Source organism: Thalia democratica, chromosome 8, assembly GCF_965202585.1.
Source record: "Thalia democratica chromosome 8, ktThaDemo2.hap1.1, whole genome shotgun sequence".
NCBI lineage: Eukaryota > Metazoa > Chordata > Thaliacea > Salpida > Salpidae > Thalia > Thalia democratica.
The window spans coordinates 9,159,446-9,179,606 of NC_139172.1; the positions used below are offsets into that span (position 1 = coordinate 9,159,446).

Consider the following 20,161-nt stretch of genomic DNA (forward strand, 5'->3'; position numbering starts at 1 on the left):
GTTTGAATATGTAGAGTCAGACAACAAAATAACTATATATAGAAATAATTATTAAGATATCCATAAATGGAAGTGCAGTCAAGAATAACAAGACTCCTTTTAAACTCAGTTTATTATTAGATTATGCTGTGTTGTTTTACCTGGTAGTGTTGTAACAGAACTGTGGTTATTTGTATGTTTATTTTCTAATATTGCTTAAGTAAAAAGGTACTATTTAGATTGCATTTTACTGTTTTAGATAATTTGAGTTAGATTTAAATGCTTAATAGCTCTTTAAGTGTTTCATAGTATACTGCACTAAAACCTGCTTTATCATTAAGTTTGCACTTTTTCCAAGTGAATCTTAAAAGTAAATTTTATTTTTAAGATGTATGGCTTATATAATTTTACTGTGGTTAGTTTTTAGAACAGATTCATTACCCAATTTGTACTGTCTAACTTATATAAAGTCGATTAACGTAGCTATAGTGTTTAAAGGTAGTTTTTAATTATACCTAGTAGTTCCCACAAATTAAGTATACTAACATCCATATCTTATAATGTATTCAAGCGAACTTGTTTTTCTAGGATCTGAATCAACAAACTATTTGATCAAAACTTTGAATACATAATTGTAGTTTTTATATTATAATAAAGTAAATTTTACTTTTATAAATACAACGTTATAATAAGTTTTCAAAGTTGGAGCAATTGTAGAATATTGAAAGGGGACTGCGCGAACGCATGTTCCCCGTGTGAGAAATTGTACGGCCGAGTTGTTCACATTTGGAACAATCGCAGAGGTCAGTTTTACCGAAGTGCAATGATAAAACCTCGCCCTGAGTCAACAGCCTGCCTGATCGCTGTTAAGACTTCCGTCAGGTAAGTTTAACTTTTTGGAAATCAGCCTCTATCCAACCATAAAGCAAAAAACGCTAATTTGTGGTTTTTATTGTGACGTCATAATACGAGAAAAAAGTAGTTGAAATGAGAGATTATAATAAAAAACTGTTTATTGCGTTCAATCGATTTAACTTATTATATTATTTTATAAAATGAAACTGTACAACCATTTAAATATTTTTCCACATTTTTTTATAGACATTCAAACTTTAAAAAGCTTAATTTTTTTGACGAACCGTTCTAGCAGCTTAATAGTTTTACAAAAATAAAGTTTTACTAAAAAATAACTTGAAACTTATTTAGAGTTATTAACAAAACTAGTATTTCTTTATTATCTATGATATTAGAAATGCTATTATATTATTTATGTTTTAGCAATATAGTATAAGTAATCTGCAAATAAAGTTTAAGCTTCATATTTATATATGCGGGAGGCGCGCGAACGCAGCCAACCCACTGTCAGAAATTGTACGACCGAATTGCTCAATTTTGAACAATCGCAGAATTCAGCTTTACCAGTGTGCAATGGTGAAGCCTCGCTCTGGACTAACTGTCTGCCTGATCACAGTTGAGCCATCGCCAAGTAAGTTTACTCGAAAATATATCAATTTTTATAAATTTTGTTTGTTGTTTACTATCATTTACTTATTTAGTTTTGTGACGTCACAATACAAGAGAACCTGAGTGACGCAGAAAATAAAAAATAAATTAGAATATGTTGTCCACTAACCAATAGTCTTCTTGATAAGTGAAATCAGTGCACACTAAAATAGAATTTAAAAATATGTGCACCCCAAACTCACAACTCCCCAAAAACAAGCCGAAGACCTTTTATCTTTTTTTTTGCTCTTTATCATAAACTCCTAAATACCTATTTAGCTTCAAAATGAACTTTGTGCACCCCTAAAAGAGTTTTGTGCACACTAAAAATTTCCTGCATATAACATTTGTGCACCTAGTAAGCTTGGGTTGCACACATTAAATACCACTGATTTAAATGTTCGTGGGCTTTTACCCAACTAAACTAAAAACGTATTTGCAGTCCGCAAATACAACCTTCACAAGCCACAGTTTGCCGATTCCTGGTCCAGTGTCTAAACTTATAAAAAAATTCTACAAACATATAAATGTTCATCAGCCAATAGCAGATGGTAGTAATCTCGTTTGTAGGCTGTGCCAAAAAAAAAACGTCATTGTATATGTATTGAAAAAAGAGGGTTGCTTAAATAAGAGGTTTGAATTCATATCGTCTTGTGGACGGTTTACTATCATTTCTAACTCGCTATCATTTCTAACCCGATCACTTCTAACCCGATCACTTCTAACCCGATCATTTCTAACTCGATCATTTCTAACCCGATCACTTCTAACTCGATCACTTCTAACCCGATCACTTCTAACCCGATCACTTCTAACCCGATCATTTCTAACCCGATCATTTCTAACCGATCACTTCTAACCCGATCATTTCTAACCCGATCATTTCTAACCTGATCATTTCTAACCCGATCACTTCTAACCCGACCACTTCTAACCCGATCATTTCTAACCTGATCATTTCTAACCCGACCACTTCTAACCCGATCATTTCTAACCTGATCATTTCTAACCCGATCATTTTTAACCCGATCACTTCTAACCCGTTCATTTCTAACAAGATCATTTCTAACCCGATCACTTCTAACCCGATTTAACCCAATCATTTCTAACCCGATCATTTCTAACCCGATCAAATCTAATCTGATCATTTCTAACCTGATCATATCTAACCCGATCTTTTCTAACCCGATCTAACCCGACAATTATTAACCCGATCTATATTAATATATTTGTTTATTATTGTTTTAAAATAAGGATTTGTTTTAGAAACAAATTAATCTCAACAAAGTTGTTTTTTTTATGAAATTTAGTTAGTTTTGTTTAAAATAAAACTAAATGTTTAGTTAGCTTTGTTAAAATTGAATTTTGATATTCTTTGCCATTGGAGGTTTGTTATCCTACACTAGACACAGGCATCAGAATCTGGGCCAGTTAAACTGAATGCCACGTAACAAATAGACGCAAATTTACATACCTTTAAATCAAAACCTATAGTTTTATCTATTATCTAAAGATTAACAGCAAAAGAATTTAACACTTTTGTATAATACTAATTGACTTATTTATGATTTGAAGAAGAAGGTTTTTAACAAATTTGGTTTTAACTTCTGAATAAGCAAATTTAACATCAATTCTTTCATCGATCAGTGAGTTCCAATAAAACCAAAAATAGCTGCACAATCTTTCAATTTAGAATTAACCTCCACTTTCTTTCCAACAAAAAACCTTCACTTAAAAATTCAGCAACACATATTGAGACGATTTAGACATATCGAGTTCAATAATTTTAGTGCAGCAATCAGCAAAACAGTCTGAATTACGCACTTTTTCATTAAAATAAGGTTAATGGTTACTTTTATAAAATTCTTTTAGAACATACTAGAATGTCAGAATTCAAACAAACTACATAAGTTCATGAGTAAATTTATTTTTGTTCAAAAATCAAACGGATATACACATCCTGAGTTTTAGAGTTAGGTTCTGTATATTTGTGCAAACATTTTGTATTTCATTGTTTTCTTATCAATTATTTTTGTCGCTTTGCTAAAGCATAATCGATACAAATAAAATAAATATTATTGGAATTAAGGTACAGACAATTGTAAAAAAAATAAAAAAGTTAAGTGCATTGACTGACCACTAAATTTAAAGTCCAAAGCACATTAGGAACACAGGCTAAATAAATGTCTATCGAAAATATTGAAAACCATTGCATTATTTACAGAGGAAAGGCGCTGCTAACAAAATTAAACTATAGAGTTACCCAAGTTCTACATATTAAATCAATGGTTTATAATGGTTTATTTTCGTTAGGTTTATAAATCAATGGTTTATTTTCGTGTTAATTAATTATTTAAATAAAGTTGAAATGGATTAATTATTAACTGTAGTTAATTAGTTTTAAATAGCATTACGAAAATTCTAAGTTTTCTGTCTTTTAAACATTAAGTAATAAGTTTTGATAGTCGTCAACGTAAGAAATATAATGAGTTTTGCAGCCATTAAAGACTACTCCGTACTTTTTCTTTGAAGAGATTTTATATGGTTAATATACATTTTTTTAATTATGGAGACCAGATTGGCAAGTTGCATTCAAATTTAAGGTGAATTTATATAAAATACAACTTTTTAAGAGTATTAATATCAGTATATATGAAACTCGAAATAATACACTTAATAAAATTTAGTAATCGTAATTAGTATGGTGGTTTCATTTAAATTATTCTAATTAAATTCTAAGTTCTTAAAACGAAAGTGTATACTGTTTAAATAGTCAAAAGTAGAGGTAGACGTTTTTCAAAATTTAGAACCTGTCATTTACTACAACTTAAATTTAATTTTCTTTCATTTAGCAAATGGTAGTTTATATTTAAAGATTTATTAAGATATATTACATAATAAACTTAACTATAAAAGTTAAGTGTCGAAAACTTATTATTTTGCTTTTTATTTTCTTTCAAAATATAATGTATATAAAGAAAAACAAATTTACATTTAACATGAAAGTTTAAAAGTTTTCAAAATTTAAATTGCAAAAACAGCTTCTCACGATTAATAGTAGAAACTTCTTTAAAAAATTTCTTGATATCTTTTAAAAGTTATTGTATTACAGGTTTCCAAAAACACAAGAACTTATAATTATTCAGCGAAAATTAAATATGAAATATGAGTATAAGCTACTTGATTAATTTATATATTTCTAAAACTTATAATAAAATAATAAAATTTGTTTGTGTTGTGAAACTCTAATATAGGTTTATAGAAAATTAGAGGTGCAAAAATCGTTTTTAGAAATTTAGAGGTGCAAAAAAAACACCGTGAATAAAGTCAATAGATTTTAAGCTGGCTTTACTGTAATGAATAAAGAGTAAATATGTTGCGTGTAATAATCGTATGAAAAAATAGTTGATTAAAGGAAACAAAAAACTTGATGTAGTTTTTATAAACTTTTGCTTCTAGTTATACTTAATTTAACAATATTTAATTTGTTACTCTATTTCAAAATGTTTTTCAGTACTTAGATCGTTTACACTTACGTTATTTCAACTGTACATAATGAAGTAAAATTTAAAGAACTTTTGTCTACTAAAGTACTAACTTAAGTCGTAATTAAAACATTTCGTATGTTATATAGATTTAAGTGAAGGTTTTAAAGAAGATTACCTGGGCGAGATTTGATTAACCTCGGACTTGTTATACAAATAAACATGTCTGTTTAATTGTTATTGACGTTTTTTGCTTTAGGACTAAGTAGGAATTTATTAATGATGTGAAATCAAGACGCTCAATCGACGTAATATACTTTTGCAGTTTGTTATACGACATAACTCTTTTAATATCTAGGTTATACCTAAAATTCAGGCTTCTACACTTAATATAACAAAAGTATTTAATTTCTACTAGTGTTTGTTTAAATTCGATTATCTTAATAGGCATATGTAAGTTGCATAACAATTTGTAAAAGTTATTAAAATGAGACTTAAAAATAACCTACTGTAAATCGCTAGTACATTAGTGAGCAATAATACAACATTTACAACAGACTTACATTGTAGTTTTTGGACCGTAATATAAAGGTTATTTGTATCTGAATACTACAATTGTCAAGGTTTACTTTTAAAAATTTACTTATGTTAAAATTATCATAGTCACGTGAATTATTATAAGATCCAACTTAAATATAGTTATAAGTGCTTACTTTAAAATCCTACAAAGAATAGTTCAAAATATTGTAAAGTAAACGATTTAGTGAATTGTATGTTATTAACGAAAAACGGCTATTAAAGTAGATTTAAAGAACAAAAAAATATGAAATAATGTAAAAAAATTTAAATTATGTGTATAATGAAATATTGCAAAATAAGGTGATAAAAGTAAATAAAACTTATGTTTAGTTAATACTAAAGTTAAAGTTCATACTAACAATGTTTTTTTACGTAACACATTAAAATTACAATGTTTCAAAAAAAATAAAAAAATACTTAAATAACTTTATAAGACTAGTTAGTTTTTGAAACAACATATATTTAATTAAGAAATAAAATAAACAAGTAGAATGGGTTAGAAATGATCAAGTTAGAAGTGATCGGGTTAGAAGTGATCGGGTTAGAAATGATCGGGTTAGAAATGATTGGGTTGAATCGGGTTAGAAGTAATCGGGTTAGAAATGATCTTGTTTGAAATAATCAAGTTAGAAGTGATCGGGTTAGAAGTGATCGGGTTAGAAGTAATCGAGTTAGAAGTGATCGGGTTAGAAGTGATTGGGTTAGAAATGATCGCGGGTTAGATGATACATGTAACATCTATAACATCTATAATGCCTGTAATTAAATGCCCTCTTGAGAGTTGCATATATGAAACACGAGATGTCAATGCTTCTTTAGCTGCTTCTTCGGTTATCATTCACACCAATTTTCGCATTAATGCAAATTCTTCAAAGCCAAAGCCTCCAAAGATGAACCGTCTTCGAATAGGGAGAGACTGCAATGAAGAAGTTTGGAACATATTTTTGCAAAAATGGATTATGTTTAAAGACAGCACAGAGATGACAGAGGCAGAAAAACGTCGCCAACTGTACCAGTGCTGTGAGGAAGATTTAGGCGATGCTGTTTTAAAGGGACATACATACATAGTAAATTTAAGTGAGCAAGAGCTTTTAGGCATGATCAAGCAGCTAGCAGTCATTCTTGTTTCAGTTGTTGTCCGACTGTCAGACTTTCTTATTACAAGAAAGGATTTGACTGGAAACACAAGATCATTTGCTGCCCGTTTAAAAAGAAAATCCAGTACATGCTCTTACACCTGGACTTGCCCAAAAGATGGCTACAATCAAGTGATAGACTTCACAAACATAATCTTAAAAAATGCTTTGGTGACAGATGAAGATATCCGGAAAGAGGTGTTAGGATACGAAAGTTTAGATGAGAAAAATGTCAATGAGACAATCGGTTTTATTGAAGCAAAAGAGATGGCACGTGATGCAATAACAAAACCCGCTGTTAAGGACTCAGTTCTCTCATACAAATCCTTAAATGAAACAACACAAAGACAAAGTGGTAAAATAACTTGTAGCATAAGTAATAAATTAACTGATAAAATTGTTTGGAACAGTAAAAATATGAGGTATATTGAGTGTTCTGCCTGCAAACAATGCTGGATAAAGTCCCGTAAAAAAGTTTATCAAAGTCACAACAAATATGCTGATGAGTCAAATGCACTTCTGGTTGGTGGATTGTATACACAAAATTTTTATAACTTTTAAAGCCGAGGTTGTAAGAAAAATATGTTCGAGCAAAAAAACGCGAAGAAAAAAAAGGAGGTACAGGAACAGAAAAACGTTCTTCTACACACTGGATGGCGAAGAAAACCGCACAAATTTCAAAGTAATCCTCGCCTACCTCCAAATGAACCATTGATTCCAAAAAGTTCCCTTTGAATTAATTATATGTGATTATTTATTTTCCGAGGGTGGTATTATTTTGTAGCCGCTGACAGACTTACAGGTTGGACAGAACAACAAAGAATAAAATTAGGTAAGAACAACAAAGAATAAAATTAGGTACAAATGAGTTTGGTTCAAAAGGACTATCTGAAGCTTTGCGTCGTATTTTTGTTACTTTTGGTGTTTCAGTTAAGATATCTTCAGATAGTGTTCCAGAGTTTTCAGCAAAAATTAATAAGGATTTTCTAAAACAATGGGGTATACATCATCGTATGTCATCTGCACATCATCTTATGTCAAACGGTAAAGCAGAACTAGCAGTAAAGGCCAATAAGCGATTGTTAATGGAAAACGTCGGTCTAAATAGTTAACTAAATAACAATAGAATGGTACAAGCTTTACTTAAGGAGAGAAATACGCCTGATCTGTTATGAAAACTATCCACTGCACAGATCCTTTTGGGACGAAACTTAAAGAAGTCATTACCTACGTCAGAAAGAGTGTTATGACTTACAATAACCCGCAGATCTCAAAAATGTGGCGTGACGTATGGAGTGAAAAGGAAGAATCTCTAAGTATTCGTTATGTATGTTAAGTTTCTCGAAAATTTAAGTGAGCACACAAAATTGTTGCCACCACTGAATTGCGGTGATCATGTCGTGATACAAAACTAAACAGGTAACTTTCCTAACAACTGGGGGAAAAGTGGACTCGTAATAGAACTAAAAGACTACCATCAATATGTTGTCAAGGTTGATGGATCAAGTCGCTTAACTATTCAAAATCGCAAGTTCCTAAGAAAATTTAACCCCTCTGTTTGCAAATCTCTAAGCAGTATCCCTTATCTGAGAATAGCAAACATACCACTGTAGATGTTTTGGTAAGGTTAAAAAAAAATTAAAGAAAAGTTTTGATATTCTGTGTTTCTAGAAGGAAAATTCTATTCGAATAAGCATTTTGTAATTTCCCCCTGTACTAATGGCTTTCTTTTAAATTGATGTTGAACTGGAATGGCTCAGACTTGCTTTGATCTATATTTTCTTGACTTATATTTTCTACAGAAAAGCAAACAGATCACCAAAATTTTCTTGCGAACAACAATGAGTCCAGGATGAGTGTGTGAAGTTATCGGATTATTTCCAGTGTTTCCGTGTAAGACTTTATGATGCTTTTCATAAGCTTCGTGACACTGATGTTATTGATATTCATTTATTGTCAAGTTGGAAGGATCACTGTAAAGCAATGTTTAATGGTCTAATTGATAAATTTTGTCCAATGGTGACGTCATAAAGTTTGTAGTTTACTTTGCAGCAGACTTGTCGAACAGCCGTCAGTTCATATTGATCTCGGATGAGGACGCAGAGATTGACTTTCAAAAAGTCGAACTATTTGTTAGTATCGAGTATTTGGAAAATCTGTGTATAAATTTTTTCCTCAGTGTTTACTGCTATCAGTAATGCACCTTCTACTTTGTTTTAAGTTGAAAATATGATAGAGATAATTATCAGCGAATTGTGGGAAGTTTAAAGGTGGAAGATGAATGGCGTGTGGTTTCGTTCTTGAAAGCTAAAAATTCAAAATCTGTGATACAATTAAGTTTTTGAATGCTCGTATTCAGTAGTTGAGTGAAGAAAAGTAAAAATGAAGTCTCAAATTGTTTGTTACAGTTTGTTTGTTTAAACTGTAGTTTGGTTGAATTTTTTTATTAAATATAAACTAAGTTGATTGTAACTTTTCAATGTTTTTGTCTTTTTAAGTTTAATGTCGTTGATTTTGAGACTTAAAAACTGTGTTTAAGCTGTTACAAGTTGATTTAAAACAATTTTATTTACTACAATTTAAATGTATCGTTTTATCTCCTTTGTCGATAAAATCTGAGGGAGATGTATTTACCTTGATTTAACTATGTTTTGTTTAACAGACTTTATAATTTTTCTAATTAGTTATGAATAAACTTAACCAAGAACAATATTTATTTAATTAAGAGCAATTTTATTGTTTTTATAAAACGTGTGTTCTGGTTATTTTTAAAATAGCCTTTTAAAAGCTCTTTGGAAGTTTATTTTATCACATTATTTTCTATATTATATATATATGTGTACAAATAATCGTAAAGTTCCTCGTGCACCTGGTCCTAGGACCAAATATTTTGAGCGTCTTTTTTTATTGTAAAATAAACTATAGCTATTCAGCAGTATGGTTCCTATTTTTGTTATAAAAATTTGTAGCATACATTTGTTTTAGGTTTATTAATATATGTATGTCAACTCTAATAACATTTATCAAGATGATTTTTTATAGAAACACAGACTATAGTTGACATATTTTAAGTATGACATAGTCTAGTGGTTGTAAATGCTTTATTTAAAAAAGTTTATTTCGTCAAGCATCTAGTCAAGAAACGTAGAATAAAAAAATTTATAACATCTAGAACTAAAACTAGTCTATTTATACAAAACTTTACTTCAAATAAGAGTTAGTAAAAAGTAAATAACGATGTCCTGGACAAGACTTTAAAAGGTATCCGTGTTGTGCGACTTGATAATCGAAAGGTTTTTTGTGCACCAAATGTTTTGAGCGTCTGTTTTAGTCAATACTATAACGAATAGAATATATTCTGTTCTAACAACTATGACCAAGGTAGCAGAGTATTCTTTGAGTTAAATATGCCGAACAGTTTAGTTTTTAGCTATTGAGTTTAGTCAGAACACAGAGAAAATATGCTTTTCCTTTTTTTTCCATTTTGCTCAACTTCAGCAGTTGTGTTTTTCTTCTTCTATCATCATTGTTATAACTACAGCAATAATTTGTTACTTTTTATTAACACACATTACTTATTCTTTCGAATATAAAAAAAGTCAAAATCTGTAGGAAATTATTGATGTTGGAGGTCTTCTCTGAAAAACTAGTTGTTTTATTTGTTCTCAATCAGTTATATTTCCTATATAATTTTTTTACGCAAGAAATTTTAACACATACAACTTTTTATTAAAGTAAAGTGTTTTTTTTTTAATTTTGTTTCTAAGATTATATTAAAGCTCGAAAATTGGAGTTTATGTATTGCTGAAGTTGGGCAACACAAGTAATTTTAAAAGATACAACTTTATATTGAAGTAAAGTTTTTTTTATCTATGTTTTTAAGATTGATTGAAAACTGGAAAATTGAAGCTTATATGTTGCTAAAGTTGGATAACATGTGAAAAAGGGATTTTTTTATGCGGTTAGATTGTAGATTTTAAATAAAAATGAATATAAAAAACATACTTAGTACTAATTAATATACATTACACTAATATTTCTTGCACCCAAAAAAACAGTTTGTGCCGACCATAAAATCCACTGCTATAAACCATAAATTAAATACAAATATTTTATTTTACTATTTTTGGTTTTTGCTGAAAATGTTCTAGTTTTTTATACATTTACTATCAATGTACTTAGGCTGAAATAAACGTTCAGTGATAAACAAAAGTTGTAAAAACTTATTTTTTAAGTTAAGTGTTACTAAGTGGTACTTAAAATTATTTTGTTTAAAACATTGATCAATAAGTTATCGTTCAGGATTTCTTTTGTGTAAGCTACAAAAGTTAAACTAGTAGTTAAATAAACAGCGTTAATTTTTTTGCATTAAGGATTTATTACGAAAACTTTTAAAGTAATAAAATGTTTTAAATTGTGTAATGAAAGATGTCTATACAAAACTTTAATTAAGATTTTTCAAAATTTTTAATTGCATGTAAATACAGCAGCTCTAGAATTTATAAACTTTAACTTAATTTTAACAATAAAATCAATGTTTACAACTAAGTAGAAAAGCTTGATAATTAAAAGTAAAAATTATAGGTTTTTTAAAAGTAATTTTTGGGAACTGTGAAAAAATTAAATAAAAAAAGCTTATTATCAATCACTAGTTTTAACAATGTAACTAGAGCTGATAAAAAAATTAAGTTTTTGTTTTAAATCTAAAAATCTGTTTTAATTTACTGTATTAAAATAGTTTTATAAAAATTTTAATATTTTTAAAATAAACTATAGTAGTTTTATTATTATAGTTTAAAATTTTTTTTTTCTGTGCAAAACAAATTAATAAAGTTCCACGGAGTTCTTTTACAAAATAAGTATTGCAAAAATGTATATATTTGTTATAAATTGTTGTAAAAGATTAAGTAAGTGAATACTTTTATTAACTGTAGATGAGCCATAACTTTTTTAGTTTTAAAATTAATAGTAGATACAACATATGTTATACAATCCGGCGAAATAAGTTGTGAATAAATGTAAATGAGAAAGCATAAACTAATAAATTTTAAAGGTTTATTAAAAAAATTAAACATAAATAAACAAATTTAAATTAAAGTTTCATGAAATGTTATACAACTATTATTTGACTGCAGTTTAAGACCTTTAAAGGTATATAAGTTAGGAGTGATACAAAACTTTTTTATTTTAGTAATGATTAAATCCAAATTTAAATAAAAGTAAAAAAAACGACAAAATAAATCACAAAATACGCACGTTAACATCCAAAATAAACTTGATAAAACTAAAGTTGTTGTTAACTACTAAAAATTTAGAATGATATTTACTTTAGAATAATGTGTTTGAAAAAGAATAAATTATAAGTGAGGTAATGCAATTTCTGTTTAAAATACCTGTCGGAAGTTTATTATTCAATAGAGCTTTTAGAATTTTTTCGAATGCAGAATTATCCATTAGAATTTATGACAAATATTAATGTAAAATGACAAGGTAAACATGTGCTAAGTATAAACCTGCTGTAAAAAATTCTTGCTGATCTTTTATGCGTAGAAAGTAAAAAACATTATCTGTGGTTTTAGTTTAGTCTTTTAATTATATTTGGAAGTAAACACATAAAAAATATGAAAAAATAACGTAGTGGTATAAAATACATCAGAATGAAAGATATAATGTGTAAAAAATAAATATATTGATTAAATTATGTATTAACTTAGGATGTTCAGAGAATTACATTAATATATCTAAAGTATGTGTACATATGAAAACGGAAAGTTAATGGTGAAAAAGCGCAAAAACATTATTTGAAGAAGAACCGTCGGTTGTTGACACAGTTGTTTGAAATATCATGTTTTTTGTTTGGTATTTATTAATATCTTCGGCTGCTATTGCCATACATTCGAGGTTGCATTTTTGGCAGATCTTACTCGCTCCATCGATGTTACTGTTTGCGTTGTAAAGGATGATTCATTCCTTTTCTAGTTTGGTATTACGTTATAAACAGTTGCTGCATTTATTTGCATTTTCATTAATTTGAATATGTAGAGTCAGATAACAAAATAACTATATATAGAAATAACTATTAAGATATCCATATAAGGAAGTGCAGTCAAGCATAATTAAACTCCTTTTAAACTCAGTTTATCATTAGTTTATGCTGTGTTAAGATTCCTACTTGTAGTGTTGTAACAGAACTGTGTTACTTGTATGTTTATTTTCTAATACTGTTTAAGTAAAGGTACTATTTATATTACATTTTTTTGTTTTGAATATTTTGAGCTAGGTTTAAATGTTTAATGACTCTTTAAGTATTCTGTAGTTTACTGCACTAAAATTTGCTTTAACATTTAGTTTGCACTTTTTCTAAGTGAATCTTGAAAGTAAATTCTATTTTTGAAATATAGTGCTTATGTAATTTTAATGCGGTCAGCTTTTAGAACAAATTCATTACCCGATTTGTACTGTCTAACTTATATAAAGTCGATTAACGTAGCTATAGTGTTTAAAGATAGTTTTTAATTACTAAGTATTTCCAACAAATTAAGTATACTAACATCCATATCTTATAATGTATTCCAGCGAACTTGTTTTTCTAGGATCTGTATCAACAAACTATTTGATTAAAACTTTGAATACATACTTGTAGTTTTTGTAAAAATGTAAAGTAATTACCTTTATAAAAACAAGGTTTATAGCAAGTTTTTATCGTTTTAGTTGTAGCAATTGTAGAAAATTGAAAGGGGACTGCGCGAACGCATGTTCCCCGTGTGAGAAATTGTACGGCCGAGTTGTTCACATTTGGAACAATCGCAGAGGTCAGTCTTACCGATGTGCAATGATAAAACCTCTCCCTGAGTCAACAGCCTGCCTGATCGCTGTTAAGACTCCCGTCAGGTAAGTTTAACTTTCCAGAAATCAACCTCTAACCAGCCATAAAGCAAAAAACGCTAATTTGTGGTTTTTATTGTGACGTCATAATAGGAGAAAAAAGTAGTTGAAATGAGAGATTATAATAAAAAACTGTTTATTGCATTTAATCGATTTAACTTATTATGTTATTTTATAAAATGAAACTTTTACAACCATTTAAATATTTTTCCACATTTTTTTATAGACATTCAAACTTTAAAAAGCTTATTTTTTTTTGACGAACCGTTCTAGCAGCTTAATAGTTTTACAAAAATAAAGTTTTACTAAAAACAACTTGAAACTTATGTAGTGTTATTAACAAAACTAGCATTTCTTTATTATCTATGATATTAGAAATGCTATTATATTATTTATGTTATAGCAATATAGTATAAGTAATCTGCAAATAAAGTTTAAGCTTCAATGTGTATAAATGCGGGAGGCGCGCGAACGCAGCCAACCCACTGTCAGAAATTGTACGACCGAATTGCTCAATTTTGAACAATCGCAGATTTCAGCTTTACCAATGTGCAATGGTGAAGCCTCGCTCTGGACTAACTGTCTGCCTGATCACAGTTGAGCCATTGCCAAGTAAGTTTACTTATTAAACTGTCAATTTTTATCAATATTATTTGTTCTTAACTATAGTTTACTTCTTTAGTTTTGTGACGTCATAATATAAGAGAATCTCAGTGACCTAGAAAATAAAAAATAAATTGGAATATGTATGTCACTTTTTGTACTTTGTATGAAAATCAATTTTTGTACTGAATATTTTTACTGTACAATATTTAATATTAACGTCATAGTATTTTTTTTTAAGTTTTAATTTATTGTTTAGGAAAGTCCTATTTATATTAAACCGTACTAGATTAAGATTAAAAACATTTTTATTTTCTATAAAAAGTTGTTCTGATTTTTTTAAACCTACTATTCTTTTAAAGTTAAATAAAATTTCTTCAAGTGGGCTCTGTGGAAAGTGTTTAAGTTTATTTGATCACATTATTTTCTGTGTTTGACTTGTATATATAGCTTTAAGGTTCTTCTTGCACCAGGTCTTAAGACCAAATATTTTGAGCGTCTTTTTTTATTGTAAAATAAACTATAACTATTTAGCAGTTTGGTTCCTATTTTTGTTATAAAAATTTGTAGCATACATTTGTTTTAGGTTTATTAATATATGCATGTCAACTCTAATAACATTTATCAAGATGATTTTTTATAGAAATCGAGACTAAAGTTGACATATTTTAAGTATGACATAAGTCTAGTGGTTGTAAATGCTTTATTTAAATTTATACCGTCAAGCGTCTAGTCCAGAAACGTAGAATAAAAAGCTTTATAACATCTAGAACTAAAATTAGTCTATTTATACAAAACTTTACTTCAAATAAGAGTTAGTAAAAAGTAATATAACGATGTCCTGGACAAGACTTTAAAAGGTATCCGTGTTGTGCGACTTGATAATCGAAAGGTTTTTTGTGCACCAAATGTTTTGAGCGTCTGTTTTTGTTAATACTATAACGAATAGAATATATTTTGTTCTAACAACCATGGCCATACAACTAATCTAACAACTAACAATAGTTGCTGAACAGTTTAGTTTTTAGCTGTTGAGGTTAGTACTCAAAGAAAAATTACATGATTTTAACAGAGAAAATGTGCTTTTCCTTTTTTTATTTCGTATCGCTCTACTTCAGTCGTTGTTTGTTCTTCTTCTATTATCATTGTTATAGCTACAGCAATATTTTTCTAATTTTTATTAAGAAACGTTAGTTGTTCTTCGAAATAAAGTAAAGTCAAAATGTGTAGGAAATTATTGATGTTGGATGGAGGTCCTCCTCCTCTCTAAAAAGTTAATTGTTTTATTCGTTCTTAATCAGTTTTAATCCTATAAATATATTTTTTTTACATAAAAAAAATGGTTTCTCGCGACTATTCCTGCCTGATGAGTCCTAATAAGGACGAAACCGGTCGTAGGATTGTCTCGGATGCTGATGTTGTTGATCGTGCGGTGAAGTACATTGTTTATATTATGTAAAAAATTTAACACATAAATTTTAATTTTTTTTTAAAGTGTTTTTTAAACTCTAAATTTATAATTTACTAAAAACTGGAAAGTTGAAGTTTACGTATGGCTAAAGTTGGACAACATGAGAAAAGGGGATTTTTTATGCGGTTAGATTGTAATATTGTTCTAGTTCTCGTTTGCTTTTGTATTTGGTAATTTCCCCAACTTAATTTACTATTATTTGACATTAACAAAACTTTGTAAAATCTAGAAGTTAAGTAAAATTTTTACCTCTCAGTCAAAAACTCAAACTTGTTCAAGTTTATAACCAGAACTACCACATAATCAGGCTGACGTAGGCCACTAAGTTAGACTCAGACCAGTTTCATTTTTTTTGAAAGTTCAGGCTAGCTTTTATTCTTAAGTTTGGTTTGTTTTATGTTATGCCTTAATAAAGTTTAAAATATTAAATGACTTACAGTTAACTATAATCAATGTTTTACTACAAAAAAATGTCTATTTTTATTCAAGAACTAAGCAAGCAGTTTAAGGTAACAAGTAAGGTAGATTATTCTTTTAAAAATATTAAACTTGATTTATAATTCATATTTTTACAAGCGTGAAGTTAGCTTGGTAATGTTTCTCAAGAATTTAAAAAAATGTCCAAACTTTAGATCTAATTATTTTCCTTATCTTAATAGCTAAATAGAAAATTTTATTTTTATTTAAGATAATGGTCTTTTGTCTTTAATTAAAAAAAATCCATTGGAATAGAGCTTAACTTTTAGCGTGGGGGCCCTTAGAAAAAATTAGTTTTTTTTATAAATTTATACTTAGCTCGAATTAAAAAGAAAAAAAAAATACATATTTTTTTTTTTTAAATATTCATATTTATTAGTAAATAGATTCTAAACAACACTTTTTTTTTCCAACTGTTAATATTTTGTACTATTTAGCCATGTTCTAGATTTCCTAATTCCGAAATAAGGCCAAATAAAAAAAAAAATTAACAATTGAAAAAAAAATTGTATAACATAATTAACATATAAAAAAAAATTGATTTAATTAATTTTTTTTTAAATTCAAGCTAAGTAAAAATCGATAACAAAACTCATATTTTGTACTATTTGACCTTATTCCGCAATTAGGAATTCTAGAATAAGGCTAAATAGTACAAAATATTAACAGTTGAAAAAAAAGTGTTGTACAGAATATATACTAAGAAAATACGCTACTAAATACTATCAAAACAAAATAAAGCTCAATCCTCATACAATACAAATCACAGTTTCAATTTACTTGTATATCAGCTCAACAAGATTTTTTTTACTGTAAATAAATACTGTATTTTTAAAGTTTTTAAGATTTTTTGAAAACTAGAGCACAAATTAGGGCCCTTACTTGAAAGAGTTTAGATCTTGCCTTAAGTGTTTCAATTACAAAATTATTATTTCTTAAATGCCTAGTGTTGTGTCTTTTATACTAACTGGAGTTAAGCAACTGTGATCAACCCTAACAGCAAGATAACACTTTATTTGTATTATATGAACAACTTTAGAAAACAAAAAATAAGAATTGTTTTATGCTGTTGATTTTATGCATTTTTTGCTACAAACTTCAACTTGTTTTTGTAATTACAATTTTATTTTGTAAGTTGATGAAATCTTGTCATCCTTAAAGATTATTAGTAAATAGTTTTATATTGTTATTAGTGTTTTTAAGGATTGTATATTTTAGATACAAACACAATGTCAAAATATTATAAACAAATGGAAAAGGTTTTTAGTGCCTACAAAACTCTGGGAAACTTTGACACAAATATAGTGAAACAGATGAAAGTGCTTGAAGTATCACATGGAAAGCTGAAGTGTGAAATGAAAGTGACTGATGATTTCCTGAACATAAATGGTAGTTTACATGGAGGCTGCACTGCTACAATAGTGGATGCAGTTTCCTCTTTTTGTTTTCTCACAATGGATGACTTCAAAGCTGGTGTTTCTTTGGATATGAGCATTTCTTACATGAAAGGTGCTAAGTCAGGTGAAAAATTGACAATTGAGTCAAATGTTTTGAAAGGAAGTGGAATAATTAGATTTGCAGATGTTTATATAAAAAATGAAGATGGTCAGATGGTTGCAAGTGGCAAACATTCAAAGTTTATGAAATAGTAGAACTATTGTATGTATTTATTATTTTAAACAATAGATAAAATTCAAATTAATTATATAATTTAAGTTATTAAAGTGCTTTTTGTTTTAATTTTTTATACTTAATGTATTTGAACTTAGTTTTCAAGAACTCAAGTTAATTAGTGGTTCTGAATTGTTTAATTTACCTCAAGTTTTTTTTTATATACAGGGTTAATCAACAAAGTAATATATATGGGCACCCACATAAGATAACTTAACATTTTATAGAAAAAGTTTAAAGAAGATTAAAAAAATATTTTTATTAAGTTTTAAACTACAAGTTCTTTCAAAGCTAAAACTTTATACTAAAATAACCTAGGCAAATAAAGTTTTTTGTCAAAGTCAACTAAAAAAAACCTTAAAAATTTGTGTCTCCTAAATATTTTTAAAGACAATAATTTATTTTAACAACTCAAGTTTTCACTAACAAATAGTATTTTTTCATATTATTTTTGGTTAATTTATCAATTTAAGATAGTTTACTTTTTTTTACTTTTCAAAGGTTAAATTAATTTGGTTAATAGTTCTGTTTAATACTTAAAAAAAATGTAAAGACTTTAAAAATTTGAAAACAAAGATTCTCCTTTTCAATTCACAGTGTTAAATTAGTTTTTGTGTTAGTAACTCCTATATCTTGATAATTTTTGAGATCTAATGTTCAGATATAAATCTAATTAGTGGGCTTTTGCATAGTACTTGTGAGTTTAAGCTTTTAACTAAATCTTATATAATTCTTAAAAATTGATTTACTAATATAAACTCTTAAAACAAACTTTTAATTTTATAGCTAACATTCATTAAAACTACTATGTCAAAATACATAAAACTAATGGAAAATAAAGTATGGGCTGCATTTAGAGCCACCAACTATTACGACTCAAGTCTTGTCAATAGGATGAAAGTGGTTGAAGCATCATATGGAAAACTGAAGTGTGAGTTGAAAGTGACTGAGGATCTACTCAATATACAAGGTAGTTTACATGGAGGCTGCACTGCTACAATAGTCGATGCAGTTTCCTCTTTTTGTTTTCTCACAATGGATGACTTCAATTCTGGTGTTTCTGTGGATATGAGCATTACTTACATGAAAGGTGCTAAGCCAGGTGAAAAATTGACCATCGAATCAAATGTCTTGAAAGATAAAGGAACTATTAGATTTGCAGATATTCAAATAATAAATGAAAATGGTCAAATGGTTGCAAGTGGTAAACACACAAAGTGTATGAAATAACATTTTTTACTGTTTTAAACAATCCATGATTTTAAAATGCTATATTTAAATTACATATTTTAAGTATAATTTTTTTTATTAATATAAATTACTCTTCAAAATGACAAACTTTTCTTATTTTACCAGAGAGTGTACTGAGGACCAACATACATAAGTTAAACAAAACTTATTTTTTTCAAATGTTATCACCAACATTTTTTTTACTCATTTATATTAAAAACAAGTTTAGTAACAGGGTTGCCAAATGTTAAAACTGTAAATACTAATTCTGTTTAGCTTAAAATATTTAAAAACTCAGATAAAATGAATACTAGTAATATACATTAGCTCATACTAGTAAAAGATTTTAATCTAAGTTAAATATACTTAATTTTATGCTAATGTTGACAATTAATTGTTCAACTACTGAAATGTTTGCTGTTCCTTAGTTTAGAATAAAGCTATGTACTGGTGGTGTTAATACAAAAAACTATAACACTGTTTTCAACTTCAAAAACAATAAAAATTAACACATAAATATTAAGGCTAGTCTTTTTATTTTACACAAAAATGTAGTAAAATATTGTAATTTATCAAGTAAAAGTAGAATTGGTTTTTAACGAATTTTAATGGTTAATTATTAAAACATACTAAAGTTGTCTGAATAAAAAATCTTTCAAAATTTATAAAATATCAGTACAGTTAAGTTCTCAAATTTATATCCTAAAGTATAAAATACATTGTTTAAGCCATTTCTTATTCACATCTCAAAGTTTTTCTTCAGAATTTTTTACTACACAATTGATATTATTTTTTTTAAGTATTTTGAACAATTTATCTTTATGACTTTAAAAAGGTGTTAAGTTATTAAAAATTAAAACAGTTTTTAACTTTTTGTTTTACCTTCAATTAAATTTTTTTTTTTTTTCTTATACAAATAACATGCCACTTTTTTTAACAAGAAAATATACTAACTTGTTTATAGATCATTTATATATTTTGATTTGTACGTACTTTTTTTTCATTCAGCCCAAGTTTGTTCCTAGCAAAACTTTTTTTTGCTTTTAAGTTTAAAATAGTGCAATGACTAGCCACAAATAAATTATACTGTTTGAGTTGTTCAATTAAGAGTGTTTTTTTCAATAAAAGTCTTAAAATTTACT

The 20,161-nt window shown here is 27.8% G+C and overlaps 1 protein-coding gene, 4 non-coding genes and 1 pseudogene across 5 annotated transcripts; 2 read left to right on the forward strand and 4 right to left on the reverse strand.

Moving 5' to 3' along the window:
* Positions 1–705: 705 nt before the first annotated feature.
* Positions 706–869, reverse strand: LOC145843456 (U1 spliceosomal RNA). The gene has a single exon (XR_014370242.1). It is a non-coding gene; the product is annotated as a U1 spliceosomal RNA (small nuclear RNA).
* A 440-nt stretch (positions 870–1,309) lies between these two features.
* Positions 1,310–1,473, reverse strand: LOC145843458 (U1 spliceosomal RNA). The gene has a single exon (XR_014370244.1). It is a non-coding gene; the product is annotated as a U1 spliceosomal RNA (small nuclear RNA).
* An 11,944-nt stretch (positions 1,474–13,417) lies between these two features.
* LOC145843471 (U1 spliceosomal RNA) lies at positions 13,418–13,581 on the reverse strand. Its single transcript, XR_014370256.1, has one exon. It is a non-coding gene; the product is annotated as a U1 spliceosomal RNA (small nuclear RNA).
* Positions 13,582–14,023: 442 nt separating this feature from the next.
* On the reverse strand, positions 14,024–14,187 carry LOC145843460 (U1 spliceosomal RNA). Its single transcript, XR_014370246.1, has one exon. It is a non-coding gene; the product is annotated as a U1 spliceosomal RNA (small nuclear RNA).
* A 3,154-nt stretch (positions 14,188–17,341) lies between these two features.
* LOC145842636 (acyl-coenzyme A thioesterase 13 pseudogene) lies at positions 17,342–18,191 on the forward strand (annotated as a pseudogene).
* A 388-nt stretch (positions 18,192–18,579) lies between these two features.
* On the forward strand, positions 18,580–19,921 carry LOC145842398 (acyl-coenzyme A thioesterase 13-like). Its single transcript, XM_082949829.1, has one exon. The coding sequence runs from the start codon at positions 18,597–18,599 to the stop codon at positions 19,017–19,019; it is 423 nt and encodes a 140-aa protein (XP_082805955.1). The 5' UTR covers positions 18,580–18,596; the 3' UTR covers positions 19,020–19,921.
* Positions 19,922–20,161: the final 240 nt, after the last annotated feature.

Excerpts from the sequence above, each read along its gene's own strand:
- LOC145842398 (XM_082949829.1), top strand. The coding sequence starts at position 18,597 with ATGTCAAAATACATAAAACTAATGGAAAATAAAGTATGGGCTGCATTT.